This window comes from Pholis gunnellus (assembly GCF_910591455.1).
Source record: "Pholis gunnellus genome assembly, chromosome: 20".
Classification (NCBI taxonomy): Eukaryota; Metazoa; Chordata; class Actinopteri; order Perciformes; family Pholidae; genus Pholis; species Pholis gunnellus.
This window is the reverse complement of record NC_136547.1, coordinates 7718600-7743594: the sequence shown is the minus strand read 5'-3', so window position 1 is coordinate 7743594 and position 24995 is coordinate 7718600. Positions and strand designations below refer to the sequence as shown.

Genomic DNA, 24995 nt, shown 5'->3' with positions numbered 1-24995 from the left:
CTTCAGACTCGCAGCACAGTTAGCTCAGATGTGGAGGAATGTCACCCTTTTTAAAAGCCATGCAGATCACAGCACTCTTTACACACCCTTCTTTGCAAGGTTGGAGGGACTCTCTTTGGCCAATAAAGGCACAGTAATTACTTTTAAACCGGAAAGGAAAAACAGTACAGGGAAGTGTTTGGTGTTACTGGTAATCTCATGCTTCTTTGTGGCCGTAAAGCGATACGTGAGCAACGAGACTTCCCTTCAAACTCTACTTCAAACAAAGAAATGATAAGAGTTCCCAGAAAACCAACGTCACTTACAGAAAATCAGTACCCAGCATGTGTCGTAAAGTAATAAAATGGGACATGTAGGCGTGCCCCAGCTTTAGTAACTAAATAACTATGCGTGAACACATAAAAACATGGTATAGTAAACGTTTTGATAATCTTATTGTTTCCCGTGTTGGGGATTAAAGGGATCTTAAATGGCAGCAAGTGAGAGACGGTAAATTGAACTAAACAAAGTCCTCCACGAGACATCGGTGAAGGAATGAGGAGTCAGCATTCATGCACATCTCGTCTCAAACTCAGTTGGTTTTATGAATGGGTTTTTAGTTAGGTGCCTGAAGTAAGGGTCCGTGGTTAACACAAGCTGAAGAGATTTCTTTTTGTTTTACGATATAAAATACGTTTGCTGGACCTCCGCCTCTCACTTTTATACTCTTCAGTTATTTGTGTCCTTATGTCCCCCTTGTTCTCGTCCCTGTCTTACTTTGTGTCATTTCTTAGCTCGTATATATGTTTATGTACATGCTGTACTCACTTTTCTACACAATAAAAAGATAAAAAAAAAAAAAAAAATCAGTAAATGCCCCTGTTATGTGTCTTAAATGAGGCGGTTGCCATCTTGCTGAACAAAAAGAGCTTATTTTCTGCAATATTCCCAAAATGGAAAGAAAATCCCCGTTGTCTTTTTGTGGAGTGCGATGCTATATCTTCCTGTTGTCCTACAGAAATATGTCATCCCTGCAGCACTCTATAAGGGGCTTAGCAGACAGACAATTACAGGAATATCTTGGGACACCAGGAACATCCGGCCTGCATGTAGCCGCCCTGCCCTCAACACCTGGTCTGAGAGGGGTCAGTTTCACACCTCGGAGCCAGTCGGCCTCTCCTAGTTAACCCCTGTCAGCCAGCCGTCAATCCGAGCCCCGCCGACTCCCCCGAGACCGACGCTCACATCTCATTTCACACAGATCCAACTCGGGGGGGGTCATTGATTTCTCATTCTCCGAGTGAGAAATGGATTCTCAGACGGTCGCCAGGAGCCCGACGGAGGCATCTGTTAAGTGTAATCTGTTTCAGGACCCTTCAGTTGTTTTGTTCACCTCCAATTCAATCACTTGCTCTTTTTTTTTTGTCCGCGTGCTCGTCAAAGACTGTTAACACCAGATAGGCGCCCGCCGGCGGGTGCTGTGGTGCCTTGCATCAAAATGCAAATAAGTTCAATCCAATAACAATCATCTTCTGGTTGGCGAGCTCCCGTTGACGCCTTCATTAGCTCTCCTTTCTCTCCTCCTCTTCCTCACAGAGGTGCAAATCAATGTCTGGGGTAATTAGCAGGGAGGCCTCGGGTGAACACGACGTTGAGATGTGTTAGCTGATTGTTTGGCTCTGGCTTCCAGAAAAAAACCACTGATCACGGAGGGAAACACTTCTCTGTGCAATAATACTCCTTATAAAAAGTACCTACACACACACACACACACACATACACACACTGTTTTCACTCTGTTGACAAATCACATCAGATCACTTGATTTGCGTGAAGAACAAGTCTCCTCCAGCCGTTTCATAAAGAAAGGTCACAAACCCTGTGTGTGGAGTGATATTGTCAATGATACTGAAAAGTAGTAAAACTTTATATTGCACATATATTGCACAGAGTATAATAAAAATAATATTGCACAATGTTGAAAGAATACCAGAATATCCACTGCTGCCGTTAAAGATTTTAATTTCATAGTTTTTAGTTTAGTTTTTAGTTTACACACCTCAAATCTACACATGTACGCTGTGCATAATCATCCAGTCAATGTATCTATTCAGTATTTATATATTTGCAATACTATTTGTATTGTTTACAACAGAACAGTTGACTCCTATATACATGTTTTTTTATTTTATTGCTGATCATTGGGGCTTTCTACAGACCTGTCTACCCTTTACACGTATTTGCCGAGCTGTGTTGTCCTTACTCTCAGCTGTCATTTCTATTTCTTTAAAGGTACATCAAGAGAGATGCAAAAAAAGAAAATCCTTGTATGTGCACACATACTACGTACTTGTCCAACTAAGGTGATTCTGATTGAACTTGCTCGTAAACAAACATACCAAAGTGTAGATTGAGGATATCAGGATGCAGAGCAACTAATACAATCATTAAAGAATCAGAAGCTGTTTCCTCTAAATGTCTGATCTTATCCAACAACATCAGTGCAATGTCTGCAGTAACATTGTATATTTTAATAATAATACTAATAACGCAATTAAACAAACGATAAGTTATAATATCCTATACCATCTGCTACAATTGTTACACCATTTGTGAACGTTTTTTCAATAACTATTCATTTGTTAATTAGTTTTTGTAATAAACACGACACATTAAGTACAAATACAAGTAAATCAATTTCTGCATTACACTGGTGTATTTCGCTTCACGTACAGCGCACAGTGTGTATGTATATGTTTAATCCTTTTATTATGACTTTATATAAGATTACACGTGAGCTGGACCGGGACGTGATCCCTCACTGGCTTCCCACTCCAACACTCATAATTGTGTCTGTCGAAGCACGTTGGCAAAGGCAGACGCGCTGCTGCCAAGAATTCAACTCAGGTCTTTGCAGAGGTGGGCGAGTGTTTTACCTCCACTTCAGAACCGACGTTTGGTGCCAGTGTTTCGCGCCAACATTTATAAATGTGACGATTTTTGGTGCCAAGGCAGACAAAGATTCCTCGTTCCCCCTGTGGGTTTTGTTCTTGGCAGAAGGGGAAAAGCCTCTGAAATAGAATGTATTCAAACCATCATGGGACGGAACAATTCCACCGAAACCAATGCAAATGACTGTTTTTAAGGACACTTTGAACCAATTCACTTTCTCAACATTTACAAAAGTCACCTACAAAACAAGTTATTGTGCAATTAAAAAAGTTCAAAGTGTTTCTATTAAGACACGACATAAACCCACTTAATCACTGAACTCTACTCTCAAAGTTGTGGTAAATGAATGCATTCTGTGACCTGGACAGAAGAGACCATGGATGTACAATAAGAACTGAATACGGCACCGCCGCTCAACCCAGATTACAAATCTTACCCGGTGACCACTCGCGGTATTGCATCTGAAAGATTCCTCCTTTTGTTCAAAAAGCATTTTCCTCAAAGACCACCGATGTGAAGGAGACGTCTGTAAAACTGTTGACAAACTCAAGCTGCAAATAATGTCAAGTTATGATTCTTTCTATTATGAATTTTTTATCCATCAAGTAAAACTTTAGATATTAAAATATGTGACCTCATCACACGGGAACTCGTGTGCGAGCAACTTGGTTTCTTTACTTGATTGCGTTAAATTAATTTGAGATAGCCCTGCTGTGGTAGTTGTATTTGATTTAGTTTGTAATTTTATGTTACTGTCTTTTTTTATAAATCTGTATTTGATTATATTCCTGCTTAGTTTGTAATTTGAGACATGTAAGGAGGCCTTGTTTGTTTGTACTTATTTTCTTAAATTTCCAGTTCTTATAATAATATAATAATTCATGGTTCCCGAAATAAGTTGGTGTACCTATGATACAGTATATGTTTTATTATATATATACTTTAAATTAATAAATGAAAGTAGACAGGAACAACTATTTCACGTTTTCCTTTCCACAGTGAAACCCTGAAAAGACCACAGTGATGCCTGAGCCAAATACTGTTCATTCAAATCTCAGGTCCACCACATTGAGGATTGCAACAAAAAGAAATACATCGAATGATCTCGGGAGCAGAAGCTCAAATCAACCCGTTTGTTTCCTCCTCTCTCCTTTCTGTCTCCCTCCACTGTGAGAGAGCAGCTTCCATTATTCCACAGGTTCACATTAAGGAGATGGGAACAGGCTGGTACCTGCAATTATCCTTGCTCACCCAGCCGTGGGCCACTAGGTGCTGAGCAACAGCTGGCTCTCTCTTTCCCTTCACCACTCGCACACTCACACACACATGCACCTACACGCTCCCCTCCTCCCCCCTTTCAGACACTTTACCCACCCATTCCTCACACTCACCTGCCAAGCAGCTTGATTAATAAGGCCAAAGCTCCCAGCGAAGCAAACCACAGACACAGAGGGGAGGAAGGCAGAAAGAACAAGCGCCGCGTCGGTGCAATAGAAGCCTCCAGTATGTGTGAGCATGTGCTGTGTAATATATTCATGCATATAGGACGAAAGAAAGGCGATCTGTCATCGAGTAAGCACGGAAACTTGAGTACAGTCGAAGGGGCGATTGTAAAAATGCTGCACTGATTGAAAACAAGAAGTTGTAATTAATCTGGATGTCCCTCCGCACCTTTCTCCTCCTCTCTGTCTGTTTGCTGCGAGCCCAATAGCAGCAGAGCTCAGGTCTGTCAGGAGCAATGGATCACCTCAGAGACTGTTGCTCTCTCTCTCTCATTTCCACACTAATAGCGACGGGCTGCTGTAGATGTTGCACTCATTGTCTCACACACGCTTTCCTCCTGTTGTTGATACTTTGATTGTCCAAGATGAGGAAATAAAGCAAAGACTAACGCTCCTGTTGCGTTTGTTATCTCTCGATGGTAATGCGGAAACTGTTGACTCCTTTCCGATGACATGTAGAAACGTGGGGAGGGCTGTGAGGTATTTTGCTGATATGCGATGGAAGATGGTATAAATGTACACAGTACAACCAAAGACAACCCTGTTCACGTGCACTTTGCTGTACATTTTACGGTTAAATAGCTCCAAATACCCAATAAACCATAACAAATATTTACAGTTAGTGACTGTAATTTGCATAACATTATGGGTAGAGTATAGACATTATATATCATTTACTAAATAGACCACTCTCTGGTTCTTGGAAACCCCGACCACACAAAGGTCAGAGCTGATAACTTAGGGAAAGCTTATGTATTTTAACTTAGGATCCAGCCTTGGACGAGGTTGTTGGCTTTTAAATGATGTATAATTTAATTCATCCATGCTCATGAAATAGAAAGCTGTTCCATAATAAAGTGCACGTTTATGCTCCTGAAAGAAGATCGCTCCCCGGAGGGTTGACACAGTCAGCACGGAAATAAAAAGGCTGAAAATCTAATAATGAAACCAATAAAATAGAGAAAGGGTAGATTAAAAAACAGCAAAGTAATTAAAAGACAATAACACATTAAATAGATAATAGAGAGTAATACAGAAACAGCTACAATGACCCAAGAAAAAAGTATTAAACCTAAAATTAACCTCATTTTGTGTCGTAGAAATAGGATTATATCCCGTTAAGTCTCGCCTCACTAAGACTTACTTTGCGACCTCTTTTGTTTTAAACAATAGATTTTCTCCAACTTGATGGCAACAGACCAAGAGGCTCCAACCACAGAGCTCCCAGCTCTGCCAGCCAATGGGAAGAGAGCAGCAGGGTCTCCGTATGTGAGGTGCCTCCATTCCTTTTCTCCCACAAAACCATGAAAGCAACTAGGCTTTTAAAACTGCTTTTACAGGTAAAAAAAGATAAAGTGAAGGAGTTCATAAAACTTGCTCCTCTCAGTTCTGGCAAAGACTCCGAGAGACAGAGATCCAGATAAGAGGGCATGTCGGCAAAGTGCTTCGTCAAATCTGGCCCGACTTTCCATCCATTTCAACAACTGCAGCCATAAGCAATCCTGGAGGTCTATGAAAAGGTATCTTCCTCCCCGCTGCTGAGGCAGCACCTGGGTTTAAATGAGTCGACTGATAGCCGCAGAGACCGGAGCCCTCTCTCGTCGGACGGTGGAAAATGACCCTCAGGCCCACTCTGTTCTGTTTACAGGATGCGTCTTCTGACAGATGTCTGGCAAATAAGAGCGAAATGTGTTTTTTTGTTGGATCCCAAGAGCTGTTGACACTTATAGAAAGCTTGTATCATACAACCAATCTCCATATATTCACCCCAAACACACTGAAGTCACACGCTGTTACATGGGTGGCAAGAAGTCTTTGTGAATGTATCTTTAAACACAAATTTGAAAGGACTTCATGAATGAATTTAGCATTGTAACGAGCAGAAATTGACACGTGCTGCTGGAAAAATGAGGAATAACTTTTTGTAAGAAATCATGAGAACCGTTGTATGACGATGCGTTGCAGGAGCTGTTGTTCCTAAGAAAAGAAAAGCTTAACATCAATTCATCTTAATAAATCAATACAAGTACTCAATCTATAAAACAACACAAAATTAAACATTTCTACCTCAGTTATAGGTGTTTCTCAGGTAAATCTATATATATATATATATATATATCTTGTTGAGAGGAAACATGAGCTGAAAATGTAGCCACTTCCTCTTGTAGCATAATTCCCCAAATTGCTCATTTTAATAATGTTATTCTCAAGATAACTAAATCTGCTTTAACCGTCTTATTAAAGAATATGTGTTCCTGAATGTTAGCAGCTCATGAAAGAGAAAAGGAAACAGTGTGGTTCAAAAGGTTTTTCTTTTTAATGAAATAATAACCATTTTTCTACCTTCAGTCGGGTAGCTAATGAGTCAGAGGACTCTGATTGGATGAGTGTACCAGATGCTCCAGCTTCCCCTGGCAATTAACGGCCTGTGCAGATCAGTTCATTAGCCGTGTTTTAATGCCGCTGCGAGATCTACCGCGCACGCTTTCACAGCCCGTCATCTGTGCTCACGTCAGCGGGGAAAAATTTGAGTAATGAGAAAGAGGATGAGGTAAATAAAGCGTTTGTTATATAATCATTGAACATCAATCAAACACAAGGCAAATATGTACGGCCACAGCACGACGCAGAAGCTTACAATCATCTTTAAGAAGGGTTTCTCCCCGACTGATGATATTGATTTGTCATTTACTAGTTTATTTGACCTTCTGACTTGGTCATTAATTACCCCCCCCCCCCCCCCCCCGAACAGTAATACACATTTACTGTTACTGCACTGTCTGCACAAATGTTTCCACACAGCAGTGGCCAAGAGGTAGACATCCCCATCTAGTGGGCCAGGGCTCTGGGTAATGATGTAAAGAAATGTTGCATAATCAATAGGCCTTAAATTGAGTTTAGAGCTCTATTGCAGCATGTGTGGTTGTTGTTTTTTCATTAACCCTGCAGACTGGGTTTAAATGATGTGTTTTACATTAAACGTATGACCCTTCCTGCTCAAAACTGGAACTTTTTCTACATTTTTACTTCATTGGAAGAATGAGGAACATGATGCAAAGAGGACATAGTCCTACATAACCTTTAAGAAGGAGTCCTGTATCATGGTCTCCACCTCTTCAACCAACACGCCGTAATCTGCCTGACAAACGGTGTGTGCCCTCCCGCCTCTCTCCTCCAGGCATCTCATCACGCCTCCGTGCACTTCAGGCGCGGTCGCGGTCGATCCGAGCCGCCTCAGCTGCTCGACGGGATCCTCCGGAATATTTTGGATTTGTAAAGCTTTGAGCACGGCCGGAGCGAATTTCCCGTAGTGAGCGGTGGAGCAGAGCACCACGGGGCACGAGCCGTCCTGCAGCCTGTCGGCCACGACTTTGGCCACGGCGGTGTGCGTGTCCATGAGGTAGCCCGTCTGCTCGTGGACGCTCTGGATGGCGGCCAAGCAGTCGCCTTCAGAACACCAGCCAGCCGCCACCTCCTGCTGCATCCTGCCAAGAAGAGGCTCGGCAACCTGAAAGTATTGCTGCCGGTCCAAGCGAGCGAACAGCTCCTTCACGAGACGGCCGTCTCCGTCCGAGACGTGGTGGATAAACCTCTCGAGGTTGGAGGATTTCAGGATATCTATAGCCGGGGAGTGGGAGGGCATCAGAGGCCGCCCCCGGAGGTCGTACTCGCCCGTGGCGAGGAAGTCGGCGACGACGCGGTTGTGGTTGGACGCGCAGATTACTTTTCGTATCGGGATGCCCATCTGCTTGGCGTACAGAGCGGACATGGCGTTACCAAAGTTACCGGTAGGGATGCAAACATCGATGGGCTCCCCGAACTTGACGACGCCGTCTCTGCACAGATCCAGATAGGCTGAGGAATGGTAAACCACCTGCAAGAGGAGGAAACGTTAACAAAACTGTGTGTGTATGTTGCTTGTGTGATCCCTCCTCGGTCGTCAACCCACCTGTGGCAGCAGCCGCGCCCAGTTGATGGAGTTGGCGGTGCTCAGCACCGTGCTGTACTCTACGGCGAGGTGTCCGGTCAGCCCCGACTCTCCGAACATCCTCTTTATGCTCCTCTGGCAGAAGTCGAAGTCTGACAGCACGCTGACGGCCCGGGCGTTGCCCTCCCTGTAGCTCGTCATCTGGAGCTTCTGAGTCTCGCTCACGCCTTCCTCTGGGAAGAACACCAGCACCCCGGTCCGGTGCACGTCGGTGCCACCGAGGCCGCCGAAGCCGCTGAGGACCGCGCCTCCCGTGTCCCCGGAGGTGGCCACCAGCACGAGGTAGTTGCACATCTGCGGGAGGCAGTGGGCGAAGAGCTGGGGCATCAGCTGCAAGGCGAGGTCTTTGAATGAGGCGGTGGGGCCGTGGAAAAGCTCCTGGACGTACTGATTGCGGACGAGGTGTTTCACCGGTGCCACTGCCTCGCTAGAGAAGTTGGACCCGTACGCCTTGAAGATCATCGTTCTCAGGTCCAGAGCAGAGACGTCCAGCGGGTGAATGCACTGTTCCAGCAGCACCAATGCTCGTTCTGGGTATGACATGTCGACCAGTCTCAGCCATTCACGAGCGGCCATGTTTGGGAAGCCGCTTCTGGGAACATAGAGGCCTCCATCTGTGGCGAGACCCTCAATTACCACGTCGCTAAAGTGTGTCTCCTGATTGGACGACGCCGCGTTGTCGCTCCTGGTTGACACAAAGGTTTCTGCAGCGCGGTTGCGATACCTCTCGATGGCCTTCAGCACCTTCTCCGCCACCTCCTCCACCGTGACCCCTCTGCCGCACAGCACCCGCACGTCGAGCCATCTCTCGTAAAACTGTTTCCTGTAGCGCAGGATGTCCCTCACGGACGCCCCCGCTTCCTGGCCCACAATCCTGTTCACCTTCATCCTGGAGAGCCGCTGCATGACGTCCTCGCCGTCCACGTCCAGGTAGACGACCAGTCCGGACTCTTTGAGGCGCCGCATCGCCGCGGCGTGGAGAGGGTTAGAGCCCGTGAGGGAAACGACACACCCAGAGGCCGAGAAGTTACACAGAGCCTGGCCCTCTTCCTCCAGGAAACGCTCTCCGCCGACCGCCGCCAGCTTGGCGGCCACGGGCATCTTCCATATCGTCTCCAAGATGTCATCGTCGATGTCAACGGCGGGCAGTCCCAGTCTGTGGGCCACTATCCTCCCCACTGTGGTCTTCCCTGCACCAGGAGCGCCCATGAGCAGGATGTTCTGGTCCCCCGGCGGGGAGGCTTTGGAAGAAAGCCATGATTTTGATGCTGAAAGGGGACTCAGGGAGCACCTGACAGCTCTTAGTGCAGTCAGCAAACCCATTAAGGGGACAGCAAATGACAGCAGCCTTTATCCTGTTAACACAAGAGACATTTAAAATACAGTCACTTAAAAATAATCTGTATTATGCAGACTAGCCACCTCGTGTTTTGAAACATAGACTGTGTGTTGTGCAAGTGGCTGCGATAACTTTGCACGTGTTTTGCAGCCAGGACAGTAGTGACCTGTCATAGTGTTATAATGATATAATGAGCAAGACACTCACGTGCAACGATGTGTTTCCGTACTTGTTGACGATTCTTTTAGTTAGTTAAGTATTCCGTGTTGTAACGGGGAACAAGCACCATTCTGCACTACACACGTGAAACTACTGTGTGCACAAACATCTACGGTCAGCCTGGAGGGACAAAATTGATTCAGCTTCAATGAGAAGTCGAAGGCGCACCAGTTTCCCGTTACAAAAACAATTATTATAAAACGTTTTATGTGCTATGCAATCTAACCACGGGATTACAAACGTTACGATCAAATCACTTTCAACAACCCCGAATCTACTTGCACGAGTGATCTTTGTGCTGCATTCAAATGCTCCTCGGAACGTTGTGCTTCAGTGAGTAGAAATCTGAAAAGTACGAGTGAAAATAGCAATGTTACGCTCATTCTTTATAGTCCACGACATGCAAACAGAGACAGATAAATAGCTAAATACATCCTGACACATCTGCTTCTGATGACAGCTGATTATCTGTAGAAATGCAGCACAGAGATATGTATGCAGTAGCAAAACGAGAAGAATAAAATGTATTTAGTTGTGTCAGTTAAATTTAAAAAAAAGAGTTTTATATGAAGACTGAGTGCTCTAAACCAAGACTTGTACTTCACATCTGGACCGCTCAGACACCTCAAATGTATCGTTTTACAACTGTGCTGAAATGCATCATGTGATACGACAGTTGCCTAGAAACTAGCCCTGTGTTGTTAAACAAACCCCACGATTTTACCCGTGTTAGCTGATGGTAACCCGGTCAAGTGAAATATCTAACTGAACTTCATTTCAGTGTCTTTTTAATCCTTGAAGTCCTTCAAGATGTCTGGCGTTGTGAATCCACCAGAGAGCGTCTACAGTTGGCTCACAAAGGAAGAGGTTCATGCTCATAAACCGCAAAGGTAAGTGCAACTAGTTTGCACAAAAAAAAAATAAAACCTAGAAAGCAAAGTATCACCTCAAGTTGGGTTTAACTTTGTAAATTGTGTGCACATTTTATTTTATTTTGGAATGTAAATAAAGCAGAGTAAGGTAATAAAAGGAATTGATGGGTATGTGTAATTAATAATATAAGGGTATAGTAAAAAAAAGAGATTCTTCTGTTATGATTTGGCACTGGATGAATATAATTTAATTGAGATTATAAAATGATGTCTTCAATGTCCTGCTTCAGAAGGTATATGTCCAAGTACAGGCCGACAGTTGTTCTTGAGGAAAAGTCAACCAAACGTGCAAAGAGGACGATGGGACCAGCGAAGGTAGAGGTGCCCTCCCCGGAGAACTACCTCAAGAAGCATTCAAAACAGCCCAAAGTACCCGAAAGTGAGTTCCCCTGTAGACTATCTGAACAATGCGTGGGTACGTCTTTGAGCAGTGATTCTGTTATTTAACTTCATATTCAAATGTACTTTCAGAAGCACAGTGTTCAAAAGAGCACACCTGCGCCGTGAAGAAACCACACGTTCCTGCGCAGACGGACAGACCACTTATGGGCATTCACACCAAGAGAGACTTTATACACACAGCTACAGCTACAGCTACAGCGGTGCCAATGAAGCCCCAGCTTACCAGCGTGGACACCCGGCATGGACACAGGCAGCTCCTCGAGAAATCAGGACTTGTCTCCAAATACATCAAGAAGAAGGTATTTTCTTTCCACATCACACAAGAAAGAATCAAGAAAGACATTGTGCATGCTTAATTCAGTTACAACAGTCAGATACGTTTAGATAAACACAGAATATTACATGACAATAGTCCCCTTTTTATTGATTACATCGTCTATCTATCTGTCATTAGCTCCACAACGTATTGTAAGTTTCCAGTTCCTATTCGCAGCATTACGGAGAAGTACCCAAGTACCTGCAGCAGCGCAATGAAGACAAGCGGAGAGCTCAGGAGGAGTATGACGACTTTGTGAAAGAACAGAAGGAGAAGGGAGCTATGAAGCACCTGTCTGACCAGGAGCGACAAGCCACGCTCGAGGTACTCCAACACGTCGGAATCTAAATCAGAAACGGTTTAGTGGGATCGCACATGCAAGGAATCTGACTTTGATACAATAGTATCAAGTCATAGACAAAATAAGAAAATGAGAAAATGCTTTTTTCCTGACAGTGACATTACCAAGCTGATTATATTGTACTAGTGATGTGTTTACCTGTGTGGGTTCATGCTGCAGGGTCTGAAGAAGACTTGGGATGGGCTGCACCAAGAGTACCAGGGCCTCTCCTTCGTCATAGACAACCTGAGCAAGAAGGCCCACAGGGATCAGCTGGACGGGGCGATGAAGAAGCTGGAGAACGACATGGACCTCTTCAAGAGGTTCAAGACCATCTACGTATCCGACCACTGAGACATAAAACCACTGGATTCAATCGGATGTGCTGTGCTGTGTGTCTTGAGACCCCCAAACAAATGTCCCATGAGCTTGAGTAAAATAGATGCTGAATTTGTGTGTTCTCTTTGTCATATGAACAATGAAACAAAGATCAAACTTTGTTAGATTATTCTGAATTAAAATGGTAGTCTGGCCAGCGGTTGGGATACTTCACAGTGGACTATTGCCATTCTTAAGTATACAGTATTACACTCTTTCTAATTTTAAAGGAACAATTGTAATGTAACGCCTCTGTATGTCTTAGAGATAATACATTTAAAATGTCAGATAATCAAGAACAAGTGAGTCTTTATCCCTTTCTTTCTTTCTTTTCACCAATCTGCCTTCTCAATGGAATTTCTTGGAGAACAAAAGAATACAAAAGAGCGTCCTTTGAAAATCAGTTTAATTCTGACGGAATAAAATGTACTGCATTGAAAGTGAGCCAAGTATTTCTTGACAAACTTTTGCTTTTTTTTAAATCCTCTTGCCCTGGCCCATGATGCGGCCACAAGCCAGCGTGGCATCACATGCAGCTGATTATCCCTGTAATTCTCCACGACTGAAACAACGCCGTCCTTTTACGCAAATGACTGGAGCGTGATCCCACAGGACCATGTGCTCTCTCTACACTCTCTCTCTTTGTGTCCCGTCCTGCATCTGTACGCCGGTGAACACGCCAACAAATGGACAACGCCGTGATGAAAAGAGGAATCGTGGTATGCTTTTTGTTATCAACAGAGAATGATTGGGGTTTATTGTGGGTAATTATTTGCTCAGCTGTTGTACAAAGATAACGTGTTTGTAATTCTCTGAATGAATTCCTTGAAGTCATTTTTTGATCAATTCAACAGTAAGCAGCTTTTAAAGAACCTTCAAGCTTGTTATTTAATCTAAACCTAGAGCAACAATCAGTTTGTTGTTTGAGCGGAAAGGTTACAGATGCCATGGGCCAACAATCCTTGTGTATATCTCATATACTTTGTATTCAATCTTTATTTCCCAGACAATTTAATGATAAACAAATGTACTAACATTTTTGGGGGTCTGCACGTTTCATTAGCTACTGTTCTGGCTGCTTCTAAACTCATTGAAACTGTTGTCATATTATCCTTGCTGTAATTACTTTAAAAAAAAGTTAAACTACCATGCCAAGCTGCTTTGAATGTTAGTTTTCCAGGTTTTAAAATGCCTCCTACAGCAAAATTCAGATACATTTTGAAAATAAATACCAGTAACCGTCACTATTACATGTTTCTTACACTGTTGAAATCCACCGGCCTCTCTGAAGCTTGAACAGGTCTTTTGTATTTCTTTATTTGACTGCTCCCTCTGACATATTGCACGGCTGAGTGGTTTAAACACCCACAGCGATGTACTAACAGTCGGCTGTCTGTCCCAGATAAAAGACGACTGGCCAGGCTACAGTCTGGACCTGTTCACTTACCCTGAACACTACCATGAAGACATAGAGAGTGTTTACATACCACATGGGGTTATCATGGACAGGTAAAGAACAACAACACATGAACACACCTGCAAGGTGACTCTTTAAAACCATCTCCTGCTCATTTGTATTTTGTCTTCATGTGTTTTTTTCCTGCAGGGTAGAGCGTCTGGCGCGCTACGTCATGGATGACTTCGGGGACAACCTCACGGTGCTGTGCGTCTTGAAGGGGGGCTACAAGTTCTGTTCAGACCTGGTGGAGTTCATCAAGGTTCTCGGCCGCAACTCCAACAAGTATCTGGAGACCCGGGTGGAGTTCATCCGTCTGAAGAGCTACCTGGTAGGTGAACTCCACCGCGTACTAAAACACGACTATACTGTACACCAGGCTTTGAATTATACTCCTTTTTTGTGTATTTTCATTATTTTTTTATTTCTGGAAGGTTGTTTCAGATTAGTTCTTATGTAAAAATATTAAATGTAGCTGTTTTTATTCCTATGTAACAATGACATAGTGCTGAAATGATTAGTTGATTGTTTGGTTCGTCATTCCACTGAAATTTCATTGCCAAATTTCTTTTTTGATTGTTTCCAGCTTCTCAAGAGTGAGTGTTTCCTCCTATTCTAAGTTGTATAGCTTTGGACTGTTGGAGGCATAAAACAAGCAATTTGAGGACATAAAATTGGGCTTTGGGAATTTATGACTCACTATTTCTGCACATTTTATAAAGAAAATTGACGACAGATTTATCAAAAATAACCCTGTAACAGTCCCAACATCCACCCACCACCAATGACACTTTTCCAGTTGAAACGTCCCAGATGTTGCGTCTGACGTTCGGCTCAGCCACCAGATGTCCCTGTTGTTCATGTTTAGTGAGGAACGAGCCCGTTCAGACAGGACACTTCAAGGACGACTGATTGTGGAGCCGCTACAGAGCTCAGGTCACGAACATACCAACACTGCTAAGTGGTGCCGTCACCTCTGCCAAGAGAAACAGCTTATGACACTGTCTAACACCTGGAATGTATAAAGCGAGTAATGATATAGTAATGTTTACAATGATGTCGCGATGTTCCACAGTCACTTATTATGCTTCAGTGTGTTTTGGCACAGAGGACATCCAAAGTGATGTGATTTACATTTCTCTGCATGTGGTCGCATTCCTTCTCTCCCTTTAGAGCACAAGGGAGGATCCACTATTTCTGAGGAATTGGCTTTCATGGAGGTTTAAGTAGCTATAAGGACATTTGATTTCATTATGGATGTATTTTTTTTTTTGTCTTGCTTGGACATTTAAACCACACTGAGTTCATTATAAATGTCACAAGCTTTCTTAAAGGCAACAGATAGAAGATGTTTGCCACCAAATACGACAAAATATAGCTGCGGCCTGCAGGGAGTTGATAGGGCTTCATAACAGCAAGTGACAATTAATTCATTTAAATGATGTATCCCTGTAAAGACGGTTGTATGCAGCAGTTTGCCAGATAACAGATACAAACACAATACGTTTGTTAATCGCAAAACATTAAAGGCTATAACTTTAAAAATGATATGTGGAATAATAAATACATTAATGAATAATAGAAAATATCAAAAAGAAACATGTAGTGAGGCTGTAAAAAGCAAGCATAATAACATGTTGTAACAGCAGCAGCCGCTCTTGGTCAGTGTCACTTGGTCAGCGATGGCACCGTGAGTCAATCTCACAGCTCATGATGGAGTCATGTGACCCCCCCCCCCCCCCCCCCCGGGCCGGGATTTTGTCCATGTCGCTGCTCCTCTTATCCGAGTGATGCATCTGTAGCCGACCAAATCTAACTTCAAAGCCGCTGTCCTTCAAAGCTTTCTGCTTTCTGCGTGATTCCCACAGGAACAGAGCGAGAGAGAGAGAGAATCTGGCTTTGTTTATGTTGAGGATGATATTTTACACTCACTGTCCTTGTGCAGTCAATCTCCTTTTATACATTTGTCTCGCATTTGAACTGCAGACAGATAAAACGTACAGTATGCTGTCTCTCAGTCTGACGGAACGTTTGTTGTCCTTAATGGTGGCTGAAAGGAGCAAATCTTGATTTCATGTTATTGACAAAAGCTGCATCCGTTATTTTTAGTTAACGCATAATACAAATCTTTCCATTTGTGTCTTCCTCTCCCCAGAACGACCAATCAACAGAGGAGCTGCACATCATAGGAAGCAGAGATCTGTCTTTCCTGCGTGGAAAGGTGTGTGTAAACATTTCCCGCCTCGCTTCTAGACATAATGTGGTCAATGGGGCAATATTCTTTGTCAGCATTTTGATTTATTGTAAGAGAACTGAGAGACCACTGGTTGGTAAAATCACATTTCTCATTCTTGATTAATATGTGACACTGTTTCAAATATGTTTTATTGCCCCAAAACATGCCCTTGGACCAGACCGAACCCCTTTACTTCAACTTTTATTGCTTTCTCCTCACAACCGTCCTCTATATGTGCGCACCTCTTGGGTGTCACTTTGTTAGAGTGGTTTGCCCTCCACCAGTCTGGCCATGAATCAGGCGTTTCAGGAAAACTAAAAGTTCCCACCACACAAGGCAGATTTACTGACTGAGCTCTGGCCTGGAGGACCGAGGAGTCTGTAAGGATTAATCCCTCCTCACTGCATTATTCTCTCAGATAGGCACAAGACATAAAGTTTGTTTACACAGCTGAGTGGGTGCTCGAATATGCTCACAAGCGTTTGCATAAAAAAAGACTGATGTCTGAATTCTTCGCTGAGGTGTCAGCATGCGTTAAGATGCATTTTCACTGTGGGTAAAAAGGTCAGTGGGAGTAAAAACAGAGTGACCACCGCCATGCACTGAAAACATGAATCACTCCACTATGTCTGTGCTACTAAAGTCGTCTCCTGTTACAACCCTTCACCTCGATGGAAACACTGAACATAAAGTCACAGTTCCATGTAGATTATGAGTGTGGTGCTACTGACACTGCTCCTTTTTTCACCTATTAATCTGCTCCGGGATCATGGCGACGTAATGACAACGAGGACACAGGTAAACGTTGTGTTGAGGAGGGAAGAGGCATTCTCTCCGGTTTCAGTGAGTTGAAGCCCGGCCAGCAGCATCCACCATCACGGTTGAAACGCTTCTCATACGATCGTTGCTCACAGTGAATTCGTAGCACTCCAAAGCGTTATTATGGTAATCTGAGTAGCTTGGCTTACATGTAGCACAGCTTTATTGCTGCTTGAAACTCATATTTTATTATAACATTTTTTTTTAAAACTTTTCAATTTGCTCTGAAATGTACATATTTCATTAAAAACTGTTAGCCGTGCTAGCAGCAGAGCTTAAGGGATAGCAATGTCAGTCTGTTGGTCTGCCCACCTGTTTTTTAGACATTGAAATATCTCATTACATATTGAATTGTTAGCCACAAAATGTTGTACAGAGATTCATGTTCCCCAGAGGATGATTCACAATGATTTTGGTGATCCCCTGACTTTTCATGTAGCCCTACCATGAGATTCAAATTTTCAGTTTCTAGAGGAAATGTCACAACAACGATTGAATGGATTGTCATGAAAAGTCGATAGCATTTGGTACACACATTCATTGAACTTTTATGATCCTCAGATTTTTCCTCCAGCGCATTTGGTATTACACCTGCTAAACAATATTAGCCTTGTCATTTTGAGCTTGTTAGCATGCATGACATTAACATAAGCACGAGCATAGACGCTGATCAGACAGGGTGTGTTACAGGTTGAAAAAGCGAGGCACACCCGCACTCCCTTATTTTTGTTGAAAATGCCCGAATAGATCGTTTTTTGCAGTTTTTACAATTATTGTTGTTGCTTGACAGCCACCAAGTGAGCGCTAGCGTTAGCTTAACAGAAACCCATGAACTATACGCTACCTAAAGGTTAATAGTGCAGCCTAAATGAATGAAATCAACTTCAAGTATCACATTAATTTGCCTCCAGGCCTGTTGTTTACTGTTCAGATCATGGTAACTACGTTTGGTACACAGCTAAAGTCACCACAATGAGAAAAAATGCTGATAATGTCGGGCGCTTTTACGCTCTGAGTTCAAAAACTGTTACCTAAACCCGAGACGAGGTAAATAAATCTCGTTTTTTGCCAGAGTCGGGGTTGAGATAAAGAAACCTCGTAAAGCCTGTGATCCAGGGATCCTAGGAGAACTATAAATCCCTAAACAATGATGCTTTTACACAGTCAAATAACTTTCAATGGACAGTTCTGGCCGTAGACTATGTTTACAGTCTGCAGCACGACAGGTTATGTTTGAGCCTTCTTGTTTTTTACACGTCGGGTTGTGTAACAGTGTTCAGGTGTAGACCGAGAGAACATTGGCTGGGCGCCTGCATTCTCTCCAACCACTCTCCCTAAACCATAGATACTCTCCACTGGTCTCACAAAGAGCCCCATACACCCGGCCCAGGGAACAAGGAGTCATTTGAAACCCTGCAGCAAGGGAAAGTGTGCACCACCCGGACGCTTAGAAGTGACTTTTTGCTCACTATAGACACAGATGTTCATTACTTGCGAGGAGAGAACGAGTTGTTCTGTGTTTTTGTTAAGGCGCCAAAGATGCTGCCAACGTTGTTGCTATCGATACCATCTGTAAGAAACGTACATTTCACAGAAACAATACAGCTTTTAGTCCTTGAACTGTGTTGAAATTCAAAAGGGGATGTTTTACTAATGTTTTTCTTTATTTCCACATGTTACCAAGAGTGTGCTCATTGTTGAGGTGAGTGTCTTCTCTCTTTGAGATCATGTTTCTTTTGTGAAAGATTTAAAGGGGAGGCATTTTGAAATCATGTCACTTTCTGATTCCACAATCTTGCACATAATGTGTTAAATATGCACTGCATGTCCTCACGAGTTCTTTGTGAACGTTAATATAGTTAATCTATAAAAACATGAAGTTTTTCCTCCTATAATCTGCTTATTTCTCTGCCATGTTCCTCCTCTTTCAAAGCATTCCGCACTCAACATGTCTCCATCCCTCCCTTATCCCTTTGCTCTTCCCTTCCCTAAGGCCATAGTTGACACAGGAAAGACCATGAAGGCCCTTCTGCAGCATGTGGAGACCTTTGAACCCAAGATGGTCAAGGTCGCAGGGTGAGGCAGTGTTTCGGTCATCTGTGTTTTCCCCACCAGGGGAAATGCCAAGCGAGTGACGAACTGAAGAAGATATCACTTGTCCACAGCAGCTATCTCGTGTCCTTGTGCTGCTCCTATGCAGATAAACATCTTTCCTGGCACATGTCGAAGGTTTTTCCTTCCTTTACTGTATGTGTGACGCTTTTTAATGGCTAGCATGTTGCATGAATGTCAGTTCTTACTTTGGTATTTCTTACAGTGACATAATACTTTTAAATACTAGAGATAAGGTCATGGTTAGTTACTGCAGTTCTGCACTGTTGCGTTTTAGAAATTAACTTTATATTTCATGTGTTTCAGTTTGCTGGTGAAGAGGGTCCCTAACATGGCTGAAAACCTGACAGACTGTAAGTACACCTGCTTTTAATGAAATACATTCCTCTCTCATTATTACATTTGTATGGGCTTAATCATCTTTCATTGTCCCACATCTGGTATGTTTGCCAGACCGCTGCAGTGAATCAGGTGCATGTTTTTCCTGTTTCTCAATGTTAAAGTGTGCTTCTGCTCTCTGAAACGTGTTCATTATTTCTGATCTGTAAATCCTGAAACATATGACTGTAGCAAAAGAAGTGTTCATCTGCCAGGCGTCTAGTCTTGTGCATTTTGTCGAGGACGATCAAGAACCAACAGCTGAGGGTTAACATGCTACGTAGCTACAAAAAGTTAGCTCTCTCTCTATTGGACTCCATTGGGAAAATATACATTTTCTGGGATGTCCCGGTAAATGAATGGTTATGGGACATATAATGGTATATAACCACAAAGTCCCTAATTCGATCTCAGCTGGGGAGCTTTGTTGAATGTCATTTTGGTCATAAATGTATGTTTTTACGTCATTCTACCTCCCATAAATGTCAGATTTGACGCACATCATGCTACTGGTTCACGTCTGTGTTTGCTCTGACAGATGTTGGATTTGAAATCCCCAACCACTTCGTTGTCGGCTATGCCTTGGACTACAATGAATACTTCCGCGACCTGAATGTAAGTCACCTGCTGCACACTGCACATGACCTTTTGAAAAGCTAAGAGAAAGAGATGAAAGAGACCGAGGGAGTGGAGGGGGGTAAACACAGCAAATCATAGAGATGAAACCTAAACTCACCCAACAGGTACACTCCGTCGAGGCAAAGCAGCTCAAAACCATTATTTCTGTGTGGATGGTTTCTGCTTAGCAACACCATCAAGTTTAATTCGTCCAATTCGTCCTTTGGTTCCATAATGTTTTTTCAAATTTTCGAATTTTCTATAGATATAGTGATGATATTATTATTGTGAATTATTTTGTCCACCGTAATGTTGTATTGAAAATCTGATATTGTGACAGCTCCAGCTGTAGTTTGTGTTTAGCACTATTTAGCAAATGTTAGCATGCTAGCACACTAAACTAAGATGCTGAACATTAGCTGCTAAGCATTAGCACTTTAGCTTTGCCATTTCGAGCATGTCGCCATGCCGGCGTTAGCATTTAGCTAGAATTTCAGCCATCATGATAACCTAATGTGGTAAAAGTAAAACGACTGACAGTGCTATAGACGGACTCTCATCATTTATTCTCTTATTTTTACATTTATCCAGCATGCAAAGAAATCCAACCGCCCTCTTCCTCTGTAAAGTATGTGCGGCATTCCTGCCTCTGTCTTTTCTCCTCTGACCATTCCCCTGGTGGCTTAAACCCATCTTACACCTCTACACGCGTTGCAACCAATCCTCTGTTTTCTTTGTTGCACCCATGACACGTTATTTCATGCCAGATTTTCTCAGCCTGAAATTAGTAAGTGCAAACTTATGTGAACTTTGTCATTTTTGTATCTGTAAAGACGTGGCCTCAAATTTACCTCTGACTCATGTGCAACACTAAGCCAAGACCGACTCCCATAGCTTTGTGTGTGAGTGTGTGTGTGTATGCACATGGGCGTCTGTGTGCTGCATGTAATGTATGTACTGTACGATTGTGTGTGAGTGTGTCTTGTGCATATTTGAGGGGGTTGGTATTCATTACGAAAGTTGGAAAGGGGGTGGCCTGTGGAATGTGGAGGTTAGGCTCTCATTATCAGGCAGAGTTAAAGCTTCCCCTCTTATCTGTCCTTATCCTACAGAAGAAATATGAGTTGAACCCCTGGGACGCCCAAAGTTAGATTAATGAATGTGTCATATCTTTGATTACCTTTCCCTGCTTTCAAATTATTACAGGCTTCATCTTTATATATAGCATATCGAGAACATACTGGAATTCCCCATAGGACAGGGGGCTCTTAAACAAATATTTTCCTGTCATCAGATGCAACGTTTTGGACAAGATTGAAACATTCCCAAGTGCAATGTAACATTGAAAATACTCTCACTGATTTGTCTTACTCTTTCAGCATATCTGTGTCATCAGCGAGACTGGGAAGATGAAGTACAAGGTTTAAGAAGGAACCCAGAGTTTTACATTTGTGGCACGAAACCATCAGCGATGAGTGAAGGCTCATTTCTGTTTTCCATTTCTGTAACAGCCAGTCATTGCACTACTTTGTTTAAATGTGCCACTGTTTATTATCATTCCAATGTAAATTTAAATTGTAAGTGATATAAAAGTGAAAGAACATCCTTCTTCTCAAAGCAGGCAACCATAACTGTTGAGAAGGCCTTTGTATGACGTTTTTTAAATAAACAACAAAAAAAGTGATGTAGTTGTTGCCTCATCCTCAATTTTTGTAATACTTTGTTGCAATTCAAGCGGGAACAAAGTAATGGATGAATAAAAGAAAAAAGAAATGCTGGCGACCAGGAGTGGACTGTTGGTGACAGATGGAGAGAGCTTATGGACGTTGGCGTCCCCGTGCCCGGATGACGCCCACTCTGACTCATGGAAAACACACAGTGGGTGCAGCAGACCGAACAGCGTCTCCTCACCACACTGTATCTGTTTGTTCCCAACTTTAACCAGGCCTTACTGGAGACCACAACCAAACACATGAGAATTTGGCAAAACTGACATGTCTGTTGATTATGAACTACTTTTACATCAAACCTCACAGACGTTCAAAGAGCAGTCAGCCATTAAAACAGGAATCTTTGGGTGAATTGTATATTTCATTTATTCGAATTGCTCTGACCGACCTTCCACAAGTCGCTACTGCTCCGGTGAGTACAAACAGAATGGAAACAAAACTTTTAAATGTCAAATTCACTTAAAACCCATTAGTTCTTTCATCAAAGAATTCCGGAATTACAATTCCTAATAAAAAATCTCTCCTTTTCAGTGATCACAAGATTAGTTGTGCTGCAATTACGCTCTGAGTCCTTGATCTCTGGGGGGGGAATGCTCACAGTAAAGGCTAGATATCAACACACACACACACACAAGTATTTTGTATGTTCTCTTGCCATCTTTGAGGCGACTAAGAGAGTCAATTGTGCGTGTCGACAAACAGACCAGAACACGCTTCACCTCCCGCAGCGTACACTCGGGGAGTGTTATCACGTGGCTACGCACTCTTGATTCTTAATCACCTGAAACTCCAAACTGCCGCCACATCGAGCAACAGGAACACACGCACACACACACACACACACACACACACACAGGTATTGTTCTAACAGTGTAAAGATTTGATGGGATACGACGTCCCAACTGAAAGATGGTGCACTAATCAGTCTCTTATTCCCAAGACCCCTCCCTGCTCCATGTGCAGACTTTGTGGTGGTCTAAGAAAAATAAATGAAGACATTTTTAAAAAGTTAAACAAAATATATTGACATTCTTATGGTTGTTCCAGTAATTTTTGTTAATGCAAACTGTGTGTTTTCCCCACGTTTTCTAAACACGTTTCTAAGCCAAAGGTAATGGTCCAGCTCCGGCTACAAGGCCTCTCCAAGTTAAATGGCCTGACAAACGAGTCGCTATTTGGAAGATATGAGTGACTGCAAACACAAGAGAGTTCTGGGAGGTTCGGAGCACTCAGATGCTCTCAGGTTTTTCGTATGTGGTCGTAAACAACACTTTCTCTAATACACTTAGAGGAACCCTAAATTCATGTCAGGTTTTATTACTTGTCCTTGACCCCTTAAAGTACAGAGGAGTGAGATAAGCAAGACAGAAGAAACTCCACAAATTACACAACTTTTTGGTTGGGTGCTATTCGTGCAGCCTCAGCCACAAAGACGTCCATTGTGCCTCCGGCTGCAGCCCTGTGTGTCCTTATCATAAAACATCAGCACTTGGCGGTGGTGGTTAACTTAATCCCAGCGCTGATGCCCCCCACACTGCCCTGGGAACCCAGAAGCCATTGTCTTTCACCTTGATGCAGGGTTTTGGTGAAAGCGAGATGGGACAAAAAGCCTGGCAGGTTTCACATGCTGCGGCTTTGTAGTGCTCCGTCAGGGGAACTGAGGACGGGGCCGACCGCAGAAAGTAGGCTACAGGTAGACTGCGCTCAGCACAAAAGGAACAAAAACAGGAATTGTACATTTGAATGGCAACACATTCATGCGTTTGACATATGAAGCCTGTGGTTAGAGACAGAGCTGAGGGATTTAATTTCACATCACCAGCACATCAGATAGACCACGTTCACTCCAGAAACCTCTTTTCATTGTTCTGCATTTAACATAGTTTTAACTTTTTGGAAATGCGCAACTTGCTTTTTTTTGCCAAGAGTTAGCTGAAAAGATGGCTAGCTTAGCTTAGCATAAAGACAGGACCCCTGTTTCCAGTCTTTATGCTAGGCTAAGCTAACCATCGTCTGGCCGTAGCTTTCAAGGAATTGTTTGATGTTTTGGGGAAATACACTAATTTGCTCTCTTGCTGAGAGTTAAAGTTAGATGAGAAGATTGATAAGGTAAATATGGAGCCAGCAGCCGATTAGCTTAGCTTCACACAAAGAGTGGAAACAGATCCAAAGGTAACAAAATCCTGCCAGACTATTTCTTGGCCAGTGTAGTACGTTCCTGGAGTACTACACTTTGGTTTTAGAAGTTCTGGCAGATTTTATTTCTTTACTATGTGGATAGACCCAAGCTAACTGGTTCCCTCTGCTTTCAGTCTTTATGCTAGGCTAAGCTAACCGTGTCTTAGCTGTTAGCTTCGTATTAAATGGATAAACATGAGACTAATCATCTCAACTCTCAGCAAGAAAACAAATATGCATATTTCCCAATTATTTCTTTAGATATTAGACCTCTTCAGTGTCAGAGCTCCATCATTTACACATTTTTTATATGCGCTTCTGCTGCATTTGTGATATAAATGAACCAGCCCTTCAATTAAAATCTACATTTATTTGACCCGATTTGAGCTAGCAGATGCCAAACAATTACATTCCCAGTTTGGAACTTAATAAATGCTGTTTGACTGACGCATGTCGGTACACAAATAGAAAGAACATCCTCTGCAGTGTTCATTGTGTTCCAATTAGGGACTGGCTGGCTAGAGGGCTTGATAGATTGACTGCTGCTGGGTTTCATCCAGTCATCACACTCAGTGCCAGATCCCCTTATACAACCTGGAGCTGGGAGGGAACGTCATCCTCTTAAACTCTCAACTGTAGTTTAAAGAATCCTTTATGATTGAAATGCATTTTGTCTCGCATGTTTTGCATGAAGGAGTGTTTAAAACCTGTGTAACGCACCAGGCACGCTGTACTGCAGAGTCACTTCCACCTGTCCTAGTCCTAACGCCGCTGGGTTTTGAACTTGGGCTTCATGTGATGTCCTAATCCAGCAAAACATTTTGCTTCCACGATAGAGATCGTAATCTCTCTTCTGCAGGACATTTGAGTCACTCTGGCTCTGCAACTCATTTGGTATAAAGGAATTAGCAATGAATACAAAACATTATTATTGATTATTAGAAACATCTGGATGGAAAACAGTGAAATGGAGTTACAAGCATGCTTCAGAAAGACATTACACAAGGTGACACAACACAACGTTCAACTATACAGACATGCATTTGGTCATTATGGCAGATCACAACTCCTCACTGAGCTTTGTTCACTGCTCATTGATCCGTATGTCCTCACTTTGCCAT

At 43.0% G+C, this 24995-nt stretch overlaps 3 protein-coding genes across 3 annotated transcripts; 2 read left to right on the top strand and 1 right to left on the bottom strand.

Moving 5' to 3' along the window:
* Positions 1-7503: 7503 nt before the first annotated feature.
* On the bottom strand, positions 7504-10008 carry thnsl1 (threonine synthase like 1; the record flags this gene model as incomplete). The annotated part of the gene is made up of 3 exons (XM_079181166.1): positions 9968-10008; positions 8383-9776; positions 7504-8307 (listed from the first exon to the last, which is right to left on the bottom strand). Exons 2-3 carry the CDS (start codon positions 9742-9744, stop codon positions 7504-7506), a joined length of 2166 nt encoding a protein of 721 aa, XP_079037292.1. The 5' UTR covers positions 9745-9776; positions 9968-10008.
* Positions 10009-10789: 781 nt separating this feature from the next.
* enkur (enkurin, TRPC channel interacting protein) lies at positions 10790-12323 on the top strand (the record flags this gene model as incomplete). Its single annotated transcript, XM_079181127.1, has 5 exons — positions 10790-10869; positions 11142-11290; positions 11383-11612; positions 11807-11953; positions 12150-12323. 5 exons carry the CDS (start codon positions 10790-10792, stop codon positions 12321-12323), a joined length of 780 nt encoding a protein of 259 aa, XP_079037253.1.
* Positions 12324-13033: 710 nt separating this feature from the next.
* On the top strand, positions 13034-21393 carry prtfdc1a (phosphoribosyl transferase domain containing 1a; the record flags this gene model as incomplete). The annotated part of the gene is made up of 9 exons (XM_079181945.1): positions 13034-13066; positions 13750-13856; positions 13954-14134; positions 15959-16024; positions 18543-18560; positions 18852-18934; positions 19277-19323; positions 19887-19963; positions 21346-21393. The coding sequence occupies 9 exons, from the start codon at positions 13034-13036 to the stop codon at positions 21391-21393; spliced, it is 660 nt and encodes a 219-aa protein (XP_079038071.1).
* Between the last annotated feature and the right edge of the window lie 3602 nt (positions 21394-24995).